The sequence below is a fragment of the Panthera leo genome, chromosome E2 (assembly GCF_018350215.1).
Source record: "Panthera leo isolate Ple1 chromosome E2, P.leo_Ple1_pat1.1, whole genome shotgun sequence".
NCBI classification, from domain to species: domain Eukaryota; kingdom Metazoa; phylum Chordata; class Mammalia; order Carnivora; family Felidae; genus Panthera; species Panthera leo.
In genome coordinates, this window is record NC_056693.1 from 48,117,656 (window position 1) to 48,138,750 (window position 21,095).

The following is a 21,095-nucleotide window of genomic DNA, read 5'->3' on the forward strand; positions in this document are numbered from 1 at the left end:
TCAGGAAGTTTTGCTTCCTAGAGGGATGTAAAGTGTCAGTTAAAGTAGACAGAGATAAGCTTCAGACAGTCCATTTATATACACCCACCCCCCCCACACACACATGCATATACCCCTCACCACACACACACACACACACACACACACACACACACACACACACATTTGTGGCCTGGGGAATACTAAGTTTTATTCACCCTTCACTTTCCAGAGGAAGGAGAGATATTTTTATCTGTCAGAAACATGATAGGACTATTATATACATATATATATATATATATATATATATATATATATATATATATATATATGTGTGTTTGTATATGATAAATCATAAATTATTTTATGCCTTAAACCAAACTAGATTTCCCATTTATCTGGTATACTTCAGGGAATCTCAGCCTTCTGGTTTTAGGACTTCTTTACCTTATTAAACATTATTAAGGAACCCCAAAAAGCTGTTTTTTATGTGACTTATGTCTATTGACATTTACCACATTAGAAATTAAAACTGAGAGGGGGCGCCTGGGTGGCTCAGTCGATCGAGCGTCTGACTTCGGCTCGGGTCATGATTTCTTGGTTCGTAAGTTCGAGCCTCGCATCGGGCTCTGTGCTGACAGCTCAGAGCCTGGAGCCTGCTTCGGATTCTGTGTCTACCTCTCTCTCTCTGCCCCTCTCCTGCTCATGCTCTGTCTCTCTCAAAAATGAATAAACTTAAAAAAATTTTTTTTAAGAAATTAAAACTGAGAATATCTAAAAACATGTATTTATTCATTTTTAAATAATAAACCCTTTAATGTTAATATAAATATCATATTTTAATGAAAATAGCTATATTTTTCAAAATAAAAAATGAGTAAGAAGAGTGGCATTATTCTGCAGTTTTATAAATGTCTTTAATATCTGGCTTAATAGAAGATAGCTAGATTCTACTATTTGCTTCTCCATTTGATCTGTTTCAATATCATATGTCATGTAATCTCTATAAAGCTCCATTGTGTACTCATGAGAAAATAAGAATAAAAAAGTCAAATAACATCTTAGTATTATGATGGATGAAAGTAGATCTGACCTTGTGAACTCCTGAAAGGGTCTTGGGGATCCCAAGGGTCACCAGACCACATTCTGAGAACTGCTAATGTACTGTGTACATTGGTCTATAATTCATATAGGTCATATTGATGAAGAAGCACAGGTAGTTAAGAATGTGGTACCTGGAGCCATATTGTCTGGGTCTGAATCCAGCTCTTCCAATATTCATGGTATGGCCACGAGCCAGTTACAAGTTTCCTTGCCTGTAAAATAGGAGTAATAGCTGTACATCTCACAGTGTTGTTGAATGGATTAGAACTGTGTAAAGGTTTAGAACAGTGCCTGAGGCAAGGAACAGTTTAATAAATATTAGCTGCTTTTACTATCATATTTCTATCTAAGAATCTCTTGTAGATATTTAAGACAATCTACACATACAGGTGTGAATGATGCATTTTTTGCCAAGATTTTTGGCTCTACCCCTTCTCTGGAACGTCACCATCAGGTATAAAAAGTCCTCAAGCTCAGATTCCCAAAAATACTAATATCGGGCTCTTCCGCAGATCGGCCACCTTCACCCTGGGTGTGCTAAGGACATAGTAGTGACCATGAAGTCCGAAGTGCCCATCAATCTGAAGAAGATGGGGGTCAAGTGCAAGCTCTCCAGGATCATGTTTCAGCTCCCTGCAGACCAGGTCCCTGATTGGGATGACCGCATGCGCACAGTCAAGTGGGTGGATGTGCTCAGAAACACACCCGGTTCTTTCGCTGCAAAACGAAAGGTGAGTGGGGACATCAGGTACAAATCTGACCAGGCCTGCCCTGGCTGGTGGTGCCTGCTGCTCTCTGGTTCAGTGTCTCATCATTTCCTTCCTTCATGGAACAAAAAAAAAAAAAAAAGTTTGTTTCCCATTCTACATGACCTTGATTTGACCTTGATTTCAGAAGTAACAAACTGAACTGGCAAGCATGCCACCTGCCAGCCATGCAGCCCACACATCTTGACCCAAACCGCTTTAGTTTAAGTCTGGATGCCTCATGGAGCAAGTTCTCTCACCATCAACAGCATCATGGTTAGACTTTCAGCTATTCCCTTTTTCTGTCTGTGTCCGGAATTTGATTAGTTATAATCTTTGGTTCATGACAGAATCTCATCTTTGGTCCATGCGTGTCCCTCTTTCAACTAGTCTTTGGCTGGTTTCTTTTAATAATGTAATAAACAGAGATGAACTCACACTCAGTGTAGGAAGTAGAACATGAATTACCTGTGTGCTTCTCACCCATTCCATCCCCCTGCCTCCCTCTTAGACATAATCACGATCCTGAATCTTGTTTACTCATTCCCTTGATTTTTAGTTTTTCTTTCTTTTTCAACCTATACATTCTATTTTTTAAATATCATTTATTGTCAGATTGGCTTCCATACAACACCCAGTGCTCATTCTAAAAGGCATACCGTTTTGTTGTAGTTTCTAACTTTTAGTTTTTAAAAAACGGTTACTGCCTGTGATCCATATTGTTTCATGTGGCTATAGTGTACCCATTTCACTGCTATATAAAATTCCATTATTACTTATCATCCATTCTTCTTTTGAAAATTATTTGGTGTTTTCCATTGTGTACAGTGTTGCTGTGAACATTATTATTCATGTCAAATGGTATTCAATTGCAAAAGTTTATATTCCCAGAAGTGGAATTGCTGAGTCATAAGATATGTGAATTTCAGCTTTCCAAGATAATGCCTGTGTTTTCCAAAGTCACTGTACCTATGCACACTCCTATTGGCAGAGGGATCTTACTGATCCACATTCTCTACACAACTTGGCATTGCCAGACTTCTTGATTCTTTTCACTTAAATGAATGGGAAATGGTCTAATTTGGGATCTACTTTGCATTTCCCTAACCACTGGTAAAGATGAATATGAATGACTTCATGGCCTTACTAGTCATCTCTTATATGCCTTTTGCCTAGTTTTCAATTATGATGCCTGTTCTTTGTATGAGTTACTTTATTTTTGATAAAGTTTACTATTCCTTCCTATTAATTGACTCCAAATGTCCTCACCAAATTTATAGCTTATCTTTTCACTTTCTTTGATGTATCTTTTGATGAACAAAAGATATTCTTATTTTTAATATAGCGAAATTTATTAATCTCATCTTTTACATATTTTTTGTGTGTGTGTGTCTTCTTTTTAAAACTCTTCTCTACCAGGGAAGAAAAATATTCTTTTTTTTTTTTTTTTTTTAAGTTTAAGAATTTTGCTTTTTGTATTTAAGCTCTTGGCCCACCTGGATTTTATGTATGGTGTGAGGCAAGGATCCATTTTAATGGTTTTCCATGACCTGGCCAAATCCCTTTTTTGTTTAGCCCTTCTGTTTCCTAGTGATCTGCCATGACTCCCTTATCATCTAAATTTCATATATGCCTGGTATGTTTCTTGTCTCACTATTCTACTTCATTGTCAATTTGTCTATCCCTATGCCAGTTTTACCTTGCCTTAATTTCCATAGCTTCATAATCAGTCTTGATATTTCCAAGGGAAGTCCCTCTCCCATACTGTTTTGTTCTGAAGTATTTTCATTATTCTTGGTCCTTTATTTTTCTATCTAATTTTGGAATCCACTTACCAACTTCTGTGGAAACCCTGATTGAAACTTGATTGGAATTGGATTGTATCTGTAAGTCCATTTAGGAAGGATTAACAATTTTACAATATTAATTCGTCCTTTCTATTAGTGAGTTTTATCTGTACATTTATTTAGGTCTTTTTTAACTTTTTTTTTTTTTTTACTACCATTTAGTTTCTTTAATACTGTTAGGACTCCTCAGGTTTTTTATTTTTTCTTGAGTCAATTTTATTAAGTTATTTTTCTTTTTTTTTTTTTTTTTTTTTTTTTTTTTTTAAATTTTTTTAACGTTTATTTATTTTTGAGACAGAGAGAGACAGAGCATGAACGGGGGAGGGTCAGAGAGAGGGAGACACAGAACAGGCTCCAGGCTCCGAGCTGTCAGCACAGAGCCCGACGTGGGGCTCGAACTCACAGACCGCGAGATCATGACCTGAGCCGAAGTCGGCCGCTTAACCGACTGAGCCACCCAGGCGCCCCAATTAAGTTATTTTTCTATGAATTTGCCCTTCAACTAAGTTTTCACATGTATTTTCATAAAGTTATTTATAATGTTTTCCTATCATCTGTTTAAATCTATAGGATCAGTGGTAGTGTCCTCTTTTTAATTTTTGATATCAGTTATTTTTATTTACTCATTTTTTTCTTGATCAATCGCCCTGAAGACTTTTTAAGTCATTCCACATAAACATCATTTGGCTTTATTAGTCCTCTCTGTTCTCAATTTATTTTCTATTTCATTAATATCTGTCCCTAATTTTATTATTTCCTTTCCTCTACCTTCTTTATAGTCCATCTAACCCCCAAACTAATATCTCTGTAGTCCTGATGCTCTTAGTAATTTGTTTCCTTTCCCATATAGGAGTCATTTTAGGTTTACCTTAATCATTTATTCTGGAACTGGAATCATTTATTCTGTAAGTTGGTGTTAATTTGCATGGGTAAAATACTGTTACCGCCTACCCCTTTATTCTTGTGAGTCAGCTAGCTCTGCCTTTGTTACAGGTGATAGAGACGGATCCTGAGCCTGTTCACTCAGTAGTAGAAGAAAACTACCGAGAACTGCATCTTCAGATCAGTGCCAATGTGAATTTTGCTTCATATCAATGCGAAACAAGCAATGTGCACTTTAAAGAAACACTGGTTTACCAGACCCGAGTGTTTGAGTGAGTCTTTGAAAGCCCCCCAGCACTCACAGAGAAGTTCTTTCATTTCATCATTTGCCTATTCCTTTATCAAATACTTATTCACTGTTTATGACAGCATATACCAGGCATCATAGCTATGTAGCATGCACCAGAGGAACTCTAGGGATGCAGTGAAACATTCAGATCCACAGAGCTATTAAAGTTCACACCTGAAATCAAGATATAGGCCAGGAAACACAGTCCACCAGGAGGGCAGCATCCAGCCATCAGCTTCAGTAGGGATGGTCCTTGAAGCAGTCCACACCACCACCCAGTAACCATTCTTTTCTCTCCAACTCCAGGTGACAATATCCACACTAGTGGGAATGGGTCCATCTTAGCTCAGAAGCCCCACAACCAACAGAAGCCAATACTCCTCATAAGCACCCCATAGGTATAGCTTCCATGATCCTTATAAGAGACATGCCCAATTACAAGAGTCACTACACTCACAGAACCCCAAAGCTATGGCTTCCCTCCAGGGAATCATAATTCCCTCCAGACCAGATGCAATTTACCCATTAGGGGTCATGTTAACTCTAAACAATGTTGCCTAATAATACAGCTGATATTTCTCCTTTATCAGGTTTCCAGGGAAACAGCTAGAAAATTTATTCAAAGTCAAAATTGTCCTTAGAAGGAAAAGGGTTATGTTAACTCACATACAAGAGTATAAGGATGTCATGGGTCCCCCTCTTAAAGAGCTCATGGGGGGAATGGGTGAAAATAGGTGGTTGCAATATGGTGTCCTGTGTATGTTGTGAGAGTACCTGAAGCAGATGGAATATCAGGGAATACTTCCCAGATGAAGCAGTGCCCATTCTACAGGATGATTAGGAGATAGCCAGGTGAAGAAGTGAGAAAAAGGGGACTTCTAGACAGAGAAAGACCATTCTTTGAGAATTACGAGCACAAAAATGTAAACCGCTGACATTTCAACTTTGTAAAAATTGGTAATTAACTTGTTCAACTCAGTTTGCATTTGTTACACTTTAAGTTTTCAAATTATCATAGAACCAAAAGAAATAAGGGAGGAAGTGGTACCTTCTGTTGATAGCCATTTCACTTAAAGCTGGGGTTGGCAAACTATGGCCCGAGGACCAAATCCAACCAGCTGCCTATTGTTGTAAATAAAGTTTCTTTTGACCCACAGCCACATAAATTCATTTATGTGTTGTCTATGACTGCTTTGGTACTACAACAGCAGAGTGAGTAGTTACTACAAACACCGATGGTATGCAAAGCCAAAAAACATATGCTGTGTTGCCCTTTGCAACAACAACAACAAAAAAGTTTGCCAACTCCAGTCTGAACTAAGAACTTTTTTATCAAGAGTATTCTGTACCACCAAGATTTCTCCACTTTATAAATATTGTCTTTAGGATAGTGGCCAGTGCTCATACTTTTACACAATAAACATAAGCCCCTGAGGTCAAAGCCCTTGACTTTGGGCATACCTGCACAGTCTACCTGGACCAAATAGTGGAGATCTGATCCTTACACCCTCCCCTAGACCTACACCCCCCTCCAAACTCAACTCCAACTACTTCACTAAAACTAGTAAGACATTTGTGTTTTCTTCTCTAACACAATCATTTTCCTGTATCAAGGCCTCATCCTTCTGCTGTGATTGTGATCAAGTTTAAAAATGATTCCAGAAAAAGCTTCTATTTCCTGGTTCTTGTCTTATATGCAGGGAAACTTGAGGCAAGAAAAGTCTCTACTCATTCAGAATTTGAGACAAGTCTCAGTCAATGAAGGAATCTCAGGCAGGGGTCAAATGGCTTCCGACCACAGGGACATTGTTTCCAGTGGGAGATGTTTCAGTAAGGGAGGGACTGGAATTTGCACCTAAAGAAACTACTGTCATGGAAAACACATTTTGATTCCTCTCTCATGGGAATTTTTCAGAATTATAGCAAACTCATGCTGAGAGCTCATTGCATAGGGTGCTGGTACTGTGCCAGATGATTTAAAGTGCTAAACATTTGAATATTTTTACTTTTAATAGTAAATAGTGTTTTAGAAGGAGATATAACTAGCACAGCAAATGCATGATGTCAGACAAAATGCTTAAAACTTGCCTTTTGAAGAAATGTTTAAGAAACACAGTGACAACTTAAAGTAACAGTATAGATGATGTGTAGACAGGAAAAAAATCATCGACAGCACATTTCTCAAATCCATTCTCTGATCTATCTGCAGGCTTGAACTGACTAATTCAGGAAAAGTGCAGCTGGAATTCAATTGGGTCTCAGAAGAGACTGCAAAGGCTGTCAGCTTTGCAATGCCAGATAACCAAGGTAAACACAATGATAGGAAAACTCCAGGGCTTGAACCGAGTCCCCAGTTAGTAGGAGAGCCTTGTTCATGGAGAAATGAGCACTGGTCCAACAGCTCCCTCAGTAGCCAAGGAGAAGCAGAGCAAATGTTTCATGGTGTCTGCAGAGCCAAACAGGCCTGAGAAACTCAAGAGCTGACCTCTGTCCTCCCAGAGCCTGGAGCCTAGAGCCTGGCCTTCCATTAGGCCAGCACCCCAGTCACTGACCCCTAGGAATCTTGTCTTTTAGGCCTTAACCTCTTGGGAGATTACAGACCCTTGCAGAAACTGATGAAAACTATGAACTTTTTCCATGGAAAATACACACCCATACCAAATGTGATATATATGAAGCGCTTGGAAAAAGACTCAACACTTGGTGGACAAAAATTCATTGCTGTTGTTGCAGTTTTGGAGATTCGCAGACCTTTCAAATGGGCCCCCAGATTGTGAACCCCTACTTTCAAACAATGATTCTCCAAAAAATTATATTCACAGCCCGTTATTCTTGAGGCAGGAGACCCACAGACCTCTCTTTGGCCCACCCCCTGAGCCAAAAGGAAACAACTTTGAAAAATTGATAGAATTAATAGAAGTATTTTTCATGAGTCTCCTGTGAGAGATATGAGCCAATCCCTTACCCTTAGTGCCCAAAGCTAAGTATTTCTTGTGGAAGAGGTGAGCCCACAGAGGGACCTGTGAGTGGGCTGCCTTCCACCTGCCCTCCCACTGCAAATAGAGAATATCATTGGCTCTCTGTTTTGCCCCCAGGTTCTTCTCAAAAAGACCAAATTAGCCAGGGCACGCTGCACACGGTCAGTACTCTGGACAGCGCCACGGACCACTGGAATGACGTTCCCCCCACGCCCTTCTCTGTGGAGCCTGCCTCAGGCATTGTGCCTGTGGGCAAAACTCAGAAGCTCAAAGTGAAATTCTCCCCGCTGGAAGTTGGAGACTTCGAGAGCAATCTCTTCTGCCAGTAAGAAGATGTGCTCTCCAGAGCAAAACTCCACATCTCCTACCCTCTCTTCTGTCCCAGCACCACCACCATTCTTTCCAGCCCTGGGCCCCTCCATAGCCCCCTGATTGTCACATTTCCCATTGGGAAGATTCAGAAAGGCCAGGATTTAGAAGATAAGGAGAATTTTTTCTTTTGTATTACTCACCAACACTCTCTAGACTCTTCCTCCTGCCTATTACGCCCTTCCCAGCCACACACAGGATTCCACTGAGCAACAGAATGGCTGACAGACAGGTAGGTTCCAGTCCTTGGGCAAATATGAACTTAGGAAAACTTTCTTACACCTTTTCTGAGACTTGGTCTCCTCATATGTAAAATGGAAATAACAATACCCACCTTGTACAGTCATCATGAACATTAAGTGAGTTAAATCAAGTGAAGACTTAGAACAGTACCTGGCACATAATAAGCACAATAAACATTACATAGCCATGGTGGTGGACCTGATACATAGGTGAGAAATAGAAGGGGCCCAGACCCAATTCAAGAAATCCAATCCAATAACATTTAGCAAGTCCATTATGTGTTAACCACTCCCATGAAAGATCCATACAGAACACTTACCTTACAGAGGAATTGTGTAAAACGTGGTATGGGGTGGCAGAGACCTATGTGAGCCATAAAAGCCTTGTGGAGCCCCTGCAATTACACTGCAGGGACCCGTCCCACACCTGGGCCTAAGCTTGGTGCTGGGACTAGAGGTCTACTTACATCCAGTTCACTTTCTCCAGGGAGCTCAGGATACTCGTTTAGAATTTCTGTGTCAGTTTTCATACCCCACTAGATGCCTGTGAGAGGGCCCAGAGGGCAAGACTCTGTGCTCATTTTATAGCAGGGAAAATTTCTCACCACTGCTGGAGGGAATAACTTGGGGCCATACTTAGATACAGAGAAAGAACCAGAATTCATCCTCCTCATACTCAGCCCATTCATGCATTCATCCACTCAACAGTTCATGAATGAACACCTACTATGTATCATGCGCTATTCAAGGCATTTATATTATGTTGTTGACCAGGATAGACCCAGTCTCTGCTTTCATGGAGCTCACGTTCTGGTGGATATAATATTCATTTCCAACCAACTAAGGAAGTGGTATTCATCTAAAAATAAATAAGAATAATCTTATCCTCACAGGATTCCCAACCTGCCACCTGGAGAGCAAGGCCCAGTCCTATCAGCAAAAGGGCGGAGCCTTTTGCCCTTCTGCCATTTTGACCTAAAACACTCAGACTACATCAGTGGTCATCGGCGCAACCCAGATCTCCGAGGACCTTCTGGTGTGGCTCTAGATTCAAACACCCGGGTGATTGAGTTCACCAGCGTGGGCATAGGAGGGAAGAATATCCGGTAAGTTGCTTATGGTTTGCATTGGTTCTTATCAGTGAGTTCTTCTAAAGAACTTAGAGGAAGAATTCAGAGAAGTCAGTGAGGCTAATTCCTAGAAGCAGGTTTGAAATATTGGGGTTGGACTTTAGAGAAGTCCATAGTAAGGAAGTCTATAGTAAGGAAGCTGAATTTTGTCTCCTTAGTTTTGACACTGGGGAAATATGGGAGACATAAAAATGTAATCCCTGACCCCCACCTTAACCACAGAGGGTCGGTCATTGGGACAGAAGGGCCCTGGATGTCATTATTCCAAAGTCCAGAGCTCTAGCCATAGTTTGCCCCTCCCCCCCGCCAAAGGAAGTGCAGTTTTCATTTCTGTGGTAATAGAGTATGCAGACAAGTCCTGATTCCTAGATAGGGGGACTGTGCTAGGGAAGGTCCTAAGAAAGTTTCTCTAATTCTTCAACCCCCATTTCACTCTCTGCTGTCAATTCTTCCCCCTCGGCCAGGACTTTTACAATCCTGAACCCAACTAATAGCACCTACTCCTTCTCTTGGATCTCTGAAGAAACTGAAAGTCTCCAGAACCCTCCAGCCTTCACATGCCTTACAGAGAAGGGCTTCATCCACCCTGAAAAGAAAGCGGAGGTATGTGTGTGTGTGTGTGTGTGTGTGAGAGAGAGAGAGAGAGAGAGAGAGAGAGAGAGAGAGAGAGAGAATCAGGACCACTTGACTCAGGGCATTGATCATCTTCTCCCCTTCTGCATAGCAAGTGTGTTGTAGACCATAGAGTGAGGGAGGACAGCCTAAGGGTGCATCAATCAACAAGTATTTCTTGAGTGGCATATACGTTAGGCAATCCTCATGAACAAGACAGAACTGAGCTCTCTTGGGTGGCTGTAGAGAAGTGAAAAGGTCTAGTATTTGCAGTTTTAAAAAACTGAAATTATTAAGCAGGAAAGAGGAGCTGGATACTAATACCTGCAGACTGTAGGACTCATAGATTACTCTCTGAAGACTTATTTTTTCCCGAGGGACTGACAGCAGTAAAAGGATACAGATGTATTTTTACTTGGTCGGGCCAAAGGGTAAAACAGAAAAGTGAGTCATGTCCCACAGTGTAGTCCTCGTGTTTACACAGTGGTACAGGGTACAGAGTCATACCTAAAAAAATGTGATCTCACTGGCCAAAACAGATCTATGGGCCTGTATCCTGTAAGTTCTGCAGAGAATCTTGGAGGCAGAAATAAATTCATGAAACAGAAATCATGCATTCAAATGCTTTCAGGGAGGTCACACAAATGAATGGAGCAAGCCAAGGGGACAATGATAGGGACTGCTGAGCACCAGCACCAGCTGGCGATAGTGCTTCTCTGTCAGATGACCACCACACAGACAAGTTGCCAGTGTTGCCAGTTCTCCCAAACTTTTTGCGAAAAGCCAAAATTCCATATTTCTATTGAAATCTCTCTATTTTTACATGTCAAACAAAGACATGGTGTGAAATATGGCAGCACAGCCATCAGAGGCTCTGATCGGGCTGGACCTCCTTAGGAGGACCTGTGGCAGGGCAAAAAGACATTGATATTGCTGGAACAGCCAAAATCACATGCCTTCACAGTAGAAAGGTAGACAGTAGAAAGGTGGAGATGACCTGGTAATGCCAACCATTGTAACCCCAGCACCAGTAAGCCTCCAATGGCATGTGGAGTATGCAAACAGAAATGTCTTTACCACTCTTTTCCAAATGGTCTTCTTAGATTGTCTTCCAGTTCACGCCTTTCCATCTGGACATCACAGAAGCCTTCTGGACTTTCTTAATCCCTGAACACAACATTACAGTCCCTTTCCTTCTGGTAGGCAAAGCCACCGACCCTCTCATCAATCTGGACAAGTCACATCTCAACTTCAGTTGTCTCCTCATTGGTAAGGCTGCCCTGTTGGTTTATGTTTAGACTTGGCATGACCTCTCAGGGGAAGGGGTAGGACTGACCCCACAATGAGCTCTGGGAGCAGACTTGGGTAGGGAACTTTTTCTGGTACCTTCCAGAAGCATGTCAGAGGTCTTCTATCACTATTCACAAAGCCGTAAATTATTTGTCTTTCAATCTGATTTCCATCAGGTATCTTCTAAACCCACACGTTAATAACCTAAGGAAATTTAGGAGACTTGCTACAAATCACACTTGTTAGATTCCTTGAAGGCCTGGACTGCCTATGTTCATTTCCAGAGGCTCATATTATCCCCATCTTACTTGTATGTGCCTCAGAGCATGGGCTGTATTTGTATGCCTCTCAGTATGAGTCACAGTGGTCATATTTCTCTGCCATCCTTTCATGCATTCATTCAGCTCAACAAAATATTACTAAGCCCCTTGTGTGACCCAGGCACTCTCTTGTGAGCTGAGAATGCCATGGATAAAGCCACAGTCCCCACCCTCATGGTGGTTACATTCTAGTAATAGGAAGTAGACTACCAAAAAAGAAAAGATACAGCATGTCTATGTTAATAAGTATTGTAAAGAAAAATAAAGCAGGATATGGAGGACAAAGAATGCCAGTAGGCAATGGGGAAGTAACATTTGATCAGAGACCTGAAGGAAATAAAGGAAGTGATTGCCAGGTCCCTTATCACATGGATGTGGGGTGTGTGTGTGTGTGTGTGTGTGTGTGTAAAATATAACTAAAGCCAGAATATATTTTAGTAACTCATTAGATTTTTATATTTAGACAAGTAATATTCTTGTAATAAGTCAATCATTCTGTTATATAAGGAAATTTTTAATGTCTCTCCATCCATCCTTTCCATCAAAGGAAACCACATTAACAGGTTTTTTATGTAATACCTCCATACATTTCTTAAACTGATAAATATAAGTAGGTGGGAGGAGTATGGTGTTTTGGAAGGTTTTGAACAAATAAGTGGGCAAGTTAGCATAAGAATAATAACAGCAGTCTTAACTATATAGAAGACACACTGATGTTCACCAGAGGGGAGGAGGGTAGAGGGATGGCGATGAAATAGGTAGTGGGGATTAAGGAGTGCACTTGTGATGGGCACCAGATGATGTATGGAAGTGTTGAATCACTATATTGTACACGACTCTAATATAACACTGTATGTTAAATAACTGGAATTAAAATAAAAAATAATAGAATAGAATAAACAAATAAGTACAGCAAGACAAACAGAATTTGATCTAGGAATGTAACAGTGGTGCATTTTAGTATGATTATATCAACAGATTAAAGAACAACCATGTAATGAATGATATGAATGTACACTAAAAAGTGATTGCTAAAATTCATCAGACATTCTCAACAGAAATTTTAATAGTAAGATAGGAATAGAGGGAAAAACTTAAATAAAGAAGACTAACCAAAATTAAGAAGCAAATATTATCTTGTAATAAACTACTAAAACTGCTGCAGTTAAAATCAGGAATTAGGAAAAGATGCTTGTTATTATTGAATACTTTCTTAGTGGTTTAGCAAATACAATAAAACAAGAAAATTCAGTAATTGGCATAAGCATTAGGGGAAAAGAGACAAAACTATCTCATTTGCTGTTGCTGGTGACCTCATACATAGAAAACCTCAAGAGGCTCAAGAGAAAAGCAAAACAAACCACTAGAATCAACAAGATAATTTAGTAAGTGACTGGATGCAAGACAATTATGTAAAAATCAATAGTTTCTCTTTCTTTTAGCAATAAGCACCTAGAAACAGAAACAAAAAAAAATCCATTCAATATTGACAAAACCTATATAATATCTAAGGATAAATGTAACAAGAAAAGCACAGGATCTATATGAATAAAACTATAAAATCTTATTAAAATGCTCCCAAAACAAAATTTGAACATTTACCAGTTCTCTCAAAATTAAATGCAAATGCAATCACGTTCCAAGCAGAGTCCCAACTGGTATTGCCAGATAAAATACAGGATGCACAGTCAATTTTGAATTTCAGATAACAATGAGTAAGTTTTTTTTATGTCAGGATAAGTATGTCCCATGCAATATTTGGGACATACTTATACTAAAAAATATATGTATACTTACTAAATCTGGCAACCTTAATCCCAAAAGGATTGGGGGTGGGGGAGATATTGGATAAAACGATTCTAAAGTTTATGTGGAAAAAAACAAATGTTGTACAATAGTCAAGGAAAGTAAGAAAAGGCAAGATAGTGACAGAAGATGTATTAGGGCCCTGTCAGGACCCTCGTGACATTCCTGAGCTCTGATGCAAAAGAGTTCAATGCAGGGACTATTTACAAAGATTGGGACTGAGTTAAGGGGCCTACTAGGGACTAGGGACGGCGAGGCCCTCATTGACAAAACTAGGAAGGCATTGGGTCCAAAGGAACAAGGAGAGAAAATAGTATCATCAGAATCACCTAGGACAGCTGTGACCAAGGCAGAGGAGCCACCTAGCAGCAGCAGGCAATTGATAGAGTAAAGTTCTAGAAGGAAGAAGTGGAATCCTCCTGGGTAGGAAGGTCACTTGTAGAACAGAAGGAAGGAAGAGAGGTGGTCAAAGACTGAAGAGCTTGGGAAAAGAGAGAAAAGAAGTTGAAGGATTTCTTCTAAGGAGGTTTCCTCTTGCCTGAGGAGCAGTATCTGCCCAGATACTTTAGGAGCAGGTATGAGGTCTTCACTGAGGGCTGATGTTTCCTCCTCAGGCAGAGAAGCCAGGGAGACCGTGCATATCATCAACAAGGAGGAGCAGGGGTTCCATTTTGCCTTCCAAGACAACTCCCGATATTCTGAAGGTTTCAGCAACAACCTGGTCATATGTCCCATGGAAGGTTGGATCCCACCACTGTCCAGGTAAAGAAAAGGTTCCCCAGGACTACACCCTCCCAAGGTAGTAGGGGTTCCAGGCCTGCCAGGAGGATAAGTTTTCCTCAGAGTGCTGCTGCATGTCGAGATTAATGTTAACAATCCCATCTCTGTCCTACTATTTCTCATTGTTCATTTTCCTGATAAATTGTAAAGCCCTGAGAACTTTAAGCCCTTTTTCTCAATATTTTCTCTCATGCTTATATTCTTTTCCTTGATATCTACTATATTTGTGAACTCATAAGGCAGTGCCCTACCGTGTCTGGCAAACCTTCAAAACTCATCATAATTTGAGGTGGTGATACTCTTTCCTCATAGTGTGTGCCAATCCACTGGGCTCATATTCTTTAGCAGGTTTTAGCAGGTTGGCCTAGTCAGCTAATCTGCTGTCTTCTTCCCCAACCAGGTTCCCAATTGATATTTTCTTCACACCAAAGCAGGAAGGAGATGTGAACTTTAATTTGATCTGCAATGTGAAAAAGAAAGCCCACCCTCTGACCTTAAATGTCAAGGCTGAGGGCTACACTATGAATGCAGAGGTCAAATGCAAGGACAGGACTGGCTTGATTACTCCCCTGACTCCCAACCAGACTACCATTATCAACTTCTATGAGGTAAGAGTGTGAGAGAGCACTGATATGTCTCTCTCTCTCTCTCTCTCTGTCTCTCTGTCTCTCTCTCTCTCTCTCTCTCTCTCTCTCTCTCTCTGTTTCTATCTGTGTGTGTGTCTGTGTGTGTGTGTGTGTGTGTCCACTCAAGCTGGGAACGGCAGTATAAGTGAATGTTAGCTGAATCTCACTGTTTCAAATGCCAGAGAGACCAGGAGAACAGAAACATGCCAGGAGCAACTCCATCCTCCAAATATATATAGTTTTAATGTGAAAACATTTCTTGTTTTATTTTTCAGGGGTAGAGAGATGGTAGGGAAGGAAACAATGCTTGTATTAAACATACAGGAAGGATGTTTGATTACCGAGGGAGGTCTAAGAATTAAATTGCTATCGTACTCTTCAGGTATGAGAGGCCCCCAACACTTCATAGCTCTGGCTGGAATACTTGACCATATTAAGCTAAGGATACTCAACTCACTAACATCGTCTGCCATCCCTATTTCCCAAAGGATATTTTCCCCCAACGTGTTATGTATCCTGACCTAAAAGAATAGAACCATGGTTTGCATTTATTCCATATACTACTCTGTTCTCTGTCTCTCAGGTGGAGTTGAATGAATGTGTTCAGTGTGAACTCAGCTTTATCAACACTGGAAAGTTCAGCTTCAGCTTCCAGGCAGAGCTATCTGGCCCCAAAGCCCTGCTGCAGTACTTGGACTTTTCACCCATTGATGGCAGTGTGGATGTGGGGCAGAGTGTGCACGCCACCTTGTCTTTCCAGCCACTTAAGAAGTGTGTCTTGAAGGGCCTGGAACTCAGAATCAAGGTGAGACCATTTAATATTGCCAGACACTGAAAGCACTCACAGCACTCTGTCTTGAAGGATTAATTCTCCTGTGTGCTCCTTGTCTTCTCCACTCTGCCAGAAGCTCCTGGAGAGCGGTTGTGTTGGAGATAGTCCCATAATCTCTAGTATAAAGGCCTCATTCACAGTTGAGGTGCCTGGTGAGTGGCAGTTGAAAAGCGGTTCACCATCCATGCACTAGAATACCATGCAGCCATTAAAATAAATAAGGGAGACAGATGGGAGATGGAAAGGAAGCAAGAGAGACAAAATGTGTATAACATTTTCCAAGATAAGCTATTGAATGAAAAACCAAGGAATTGTGATGTCCACAGTAATGGCTGTGTCCTATGGTGTTCTTCCACAGTGATGAGAACACTGGCAAAAAAAAAAAAAAAAAAAAAAAAACCAAACAGCAAAATCAACTTTTTTAGAACTCTCAAAATCAACCAAAGGCTTGCAACAATCCTAGGAGCATTTATTCAAGAAAAATAGCTGTACTGTGTATATATGCCACATTTTCTTTGGTTATTCATCCATCGAAGGACAATTAGGTGTTTCCACATCTTGACTACTATGAATAGTGCTACACCGAACATGAACATTAACAAGTGTTAATATCTCTTCAAAATTCTGATTTAAATTCTTTTGGATAGCACAACCAAACAAAGACACCACAAGAAAACTACAGGCCAATATCCCAAATGAACATAGGTGTAAAAATCCTCAATAAAATACCAGTAAACCAAATCCAACAATACACTGAAAGGATCATACACTACGATCAAGTGGGACTTATCCCTCAGAGCAAGGGTGGTTCAACATACAAAAATCAATTAATGTTATATCCGACATTAACAGAATAAAAGATAAAAGTCACATGAGCATCTCAATAGAAGTGGCAAAAAGCATTTGACAAAATTCATGACCAAAAACTCTCAACAAACTAGGATTAGAAGGAAAGTACCCCGACATAATAAAGGCCATATATGAAAAGCTCACAGCTACCATCATATTCATCAGTGAAAAGCTAAAAGCTCTTCCTCTAAGATCAGGAACAAGGCAAGGATGTCTACTCTCACCACTTCTATTCAACAGAGTACTGGAAGTCCTAGGCAGAGCAATTAGGTAAGGAAAAGAAAGAAGATGTATCCAAATCAGAAAGGAAAAAATAAAACCCCTGTGTGCAGACAACTTGATCTTCTATGTAGAAAACCCAAAAGATTCCATTAAAAAATCTCTTAGAATTAATAAAATAATGCAGTAAAGTTGCAGGATACAAAGTCAACAAACAAAAATCAGTTGCTTTTCTGTACACTAACAAGAAACTGTCTGAAAAGAAAATTAGTGGGAATGCAAGCTGGTGCAGCCACTCTGGAAAACAGTATGGAGGTTCCTCAAAAAACTAAAAATAGAAATACCCTATGACCCAGCAGTTGCACTACTAGGCATTTATCCACAGAATACAGGTGTGCTATTTCGAAGTGACACATGCACCCCATGTTTATAGCAGCACTATCAACAATAGCCAAAGTATGGAAAGAGCCCAAATGTCCATCGATGGATGAATGGATAAAGAAAATGTGGTGTATATATATATATATATATATATATATATATATATATATATACATACATATATATATATGCATATATATACATATATATACACACACACACACATATATATACATATATAAACACACACACACACATATATATACATATATATGCATATATATACATATATATACACACACACACACACAATGGAGTATTACTTGGCAATCAGAAAGAATGAAATCTTGCCATTTGCAACTATGTGGATGGAACTGGAGGGTATTATGATAAGTGAAATTAGTCAGAGAAAAACAAAAATCATGACTTCACTCATATGAGGACTTTAAGAGACAAAACAGATGAACATAAGGGAAGGTAAACAAAAATAATATAAAAACAGGGAGGGGGACAAAACAGAAGAGACTCATAAATATGGAGAACAAACTGAAGGTTACTGGAGGGGTTGTGGAAGGGGGGTGGGCTAAATGGGTAAGGGGCATTAAGGAATCCACTCCTGAAATCATTGTTGCACTATATGCTAACTAATTTGGATGTAAATTTTAAAAAATAAAAAAATAAAAATACATAAAATTAGGAAAACAACTTCATTTATAATACCATGGAAAAGGATTAAATTGTCAGGAATAAACTTAACTAAGGTGGTGAAAGACTTGTATACTGAAAACTATAAAACACTGATGAAAGAAATTAAAGACACCAACAAATGAAAAATATCCTGTGTTCATGGATGGGAAGCGTTAATATTATTAAAATGTCCATACTGCCCAAAGCCGCCTATAGATTTAATGCAATCCCTATCAAAATCCCAATGGCATTTTTTTTTTTTTACAAAACAGAAAAACAATTCTACAACTCATACGAAACCACAAAAGACCACAAATAGCCAAATCAGTCCTGAGAAAGAAGAACAAGGCTAGGGACATCACACTTCCTGATTTCAAACTATATTACAAAGCTACCAAAATCAAAATAGTACAGTACCAGCATCGAGACACACACATAGACCAATGGAACAGAACAGAGCCCAGAAATAAATGCACACACACATAGCCAACAGATCTTTGACAAGGGTGCCAAGTATACACAATGGAAAAGGAGAATGTCTTCAACAAATGGTGCTGGGAAAACTGGATATTCAGATGCAAAAGAATGAAATTGAACCCTTCTACACCATGGCGAAAAATCAGCTGAAAATGGGTTAAAGACTCAAATGTAAGACCTGAAACCATAGAACTCCTAGAAGAAAACGTCGGGGGGAAGTTCATAACAACAGTTTGTCAGTGGCTTCATGGATATGACACTAAATGCACAGGCAACAAAAAACAAAATAGACAAGTGGAAGTACCTCAAAATCAAAAGCTTCTGCACAGCAAAAGCAACAGTCAACAGAGTTAAAAGACATAGTCTTTTTATTCATATCCTTAAGAAGAAGGCAACTGACAGTTAACCAGGAGGTACAGCAATTGGAATGAAGGTCGGTTTCTAGCCATTCCATAATTTAGATGGACATTAAGTCATAGCACAGTCTAAAAAAGTTTTTTTTTTTTTTCAATTAGAAAAAAGCAAAGCTGTAAAACTCTGAGCCTGGAACTCGGGGGCAGGCTTGTAGCCATCTTCCCTGAGAAGTGCCATCCCTTTTCAGAACTGTCTTTTTCAGAACATTTGTGTCTTACGGCAAAAAGAAACATCACACATCATAGTACCTTCCTGCTCTACTTGGCATAAAAGTTTAAGGTGGTCAATTTTACTCCTTTTCAGGGAATCAGTCACCAAATGCAAAGACTTTAAAAGCCTAAGCCTTAAATAAGAAACTGTTTTTCAATTTATAAAGTCATTTAGGAAATCTTGTACCAATGACTATTATGTTTATTCTAATGATGTTTAGAATGAGTAGTGGATATTTTGTTTTAAATCAATTATCAACTTAAGAAATTTCATATTATAAAGTTTTTGAAGAGCAGAGTAAGTTCCTGTCCCCTCAGGCATGTGTATCATCGTATGGAGAATTCAGAGGTGACCCATATTCTAACTTTCCACCCTTTTCACCCTGACATATGGGCCTTTGACCTCATTCTTGTCCTTTCCTGGTCACAAGGTGGCCATCCCACCTGCAACCCCATGTCTGCATTCAGAATGGAAATACGAGGCAAGAGCCCAAAGGCAAACACAAACAAGTAAACAGACAAATTTTCCCAGCAAGACTTTGCCTCTGTATTCAAAATAGGACATCCTCTTGTCTTCTTCTGTTTACATCCTGATGACCAGAACTGTGTCCGATGACCACCCTTGGGGGCAAGGAAGGATAGGACCTCGAGTATTTTCACCTAGGTCCCCTGGCAACTACTCAGAGTCCTGTTAATGAGGAAGCCTTGGGAAGCAGGTGCAGGGTGGTAACTGGCAGTCCCTGCCACTCCGCTCTGCTTTCAGGCTGACTCACTGCTGTAGGAGGCAGCGTGAGGCTGGCCTGCAGACTGTCCCATTTTGCTTTGCAGGCCAACAGACTTCTAACCTATGAATCAGAATCCCTACAGATGGTGTCTTGGGACCCATTTTTTTTTAAGCACTGACCACTCTCCTCCTTCACCCGAGGACCTGAGGAGTCCTTTGCTACACCTCTCTAATCACCCTCCACCTGCATTTCCGCCTGCAGGTCAGCCACGGCCCAAAGTTTACATGCAGCATCTTGGGCTGTGCTGTGAGCCCAGCCGTTCATTTCTCCTTCACCAGCTACAACTTTGGGACCTGCTTCATCTACCAAGCTGGCATGCCCCCATACAAACAAATGCTGGTTGTCACCAACAAGGAAGAAACACCCATGAGGTAAGCAGACTTTCCAGAGCTTCCAGATGATTCTGTACCTCCTTGTGGGTTCTACAGCCTCCACATAGGTGAAGTCCTGCCAAAATAGAAAAAAGAAAGATTATGGGAAAAGTCAAACCCAGTTGGGCATGAATCCCGCATCTGCTTTCCCTACCACTAATACTGACACTTGGGTAGCCAGGAGCTGCTCTGCTGAAAATCTTGAAGTGAGGAGGGCAATGCCAGATGTAATGAAGGTGGAAACTGAGGCTTGGAGAATTAAAAAGTGACTTCCTCAGGCCATTACCTTGCAATAAATGACAGATATATACTGAGCCTAAGTCTTTTGATTAAAATCCAGCCTCTCTGCACCATCCCTATGTAGAATGTTCCAGTCCAGGTTTCTGGGCCTTATCCCAGACCTATCAAAACGGAATTTCCAGAGACCTGTGTTTCCTCAAAGCTCTTTCCTAAAGGAAGGAACTGTTACACATCTGTGCTATCCAATATGGCAACCTGTAAGTACATAAAATATGCCTGGTGCAACTAAGGGACTGAATTTTTCATTTTTTAAGTTTCAATTCATTTGAATTTGAATTGCCACATGTGTCTAGTGGCTACCATATTGGAAAGCACAGGCCTAAGTTCAAATCCCAACTCTTCCCTAGCTGTGTGACCTGGGGCACATGGTCTAACCTCTCCTTTCCTGGGATGGGGGATAATAATAGCTCCTCCCCTACAAGGCTATTAGGAGGGTTAAATTAGTTCCTCTAGAGAGAGTACTTAGAATAGTGCCTGGACCATAGCAAATGCTCGGTTATGGTTATCCGCTGCTACTGCTACTGTTGCAGTGATGATAACTATTATCCTGAATGGTGAGTTACAAGAGTGT

General features: G+C 40.2%; 1 protein-coding gene across 12 annotated transcripts in view; it reads left to right on the plus strand.

Annotated features, from left to right (window-relative positions):
- Window positions 1-21,095, plus strand: part of HYDIN (HYDIN axonemal central pair apparatus protein) — a 443,605-nt gene that overhangs the window by 394,020 nt on the left and 28,490 nt on the right. For 11 of the 12 annotated variants that reach the window (XM_042917620.1, XM_042917622.1, XM_042917618.1 and 8 more), the window contains 11 exons: window positions 1,596-1,814; window positions 4,670-4,830; window positions 7,057-7,154; window positions 7,943-8,150; window positions 9,330-9,542; window positions 10,031-10,169; window positions 11,282-11,447; window positions 14,209-14,356; window positions 14,775-14,982; window positions 15,584-15,805; window positions 20,055-20,224. In XM_042917620.1, the coding sequence (XP_042773554.1) occupies window positions 1,596-1,814; window positions 4,670-4,830; window positions 7,057-7,154; window positions 7,943-8,150; window positions 9,330-9,542; window positions 10,031-10,169; window positions 11,282-11,447; window positions 14,209-14,356; window positions 14,775-14,982; window positions 15,584-15,805; window positions 20,055-20,224 (1,952 nt within the window). Of the gene's footprint in view, window positions 1-1,595; window positions 1,815-4,669; window positions 4,831-7,056; window positions 7,155-7,942; window positions 8,151-8,350; window positions 8,427-9,329; window positions 9,543-10,030; window positions 10,170-11,281; window positions 11,448-14,208; window positions 14,357-14,774; window positions 14,983-15,583; window positions 15,806-20,054; window positions 20,225-21,095 lie in introns of those variants that run through there. The other variant, XM_042917630.1, reaches the window with a different exon arrangement.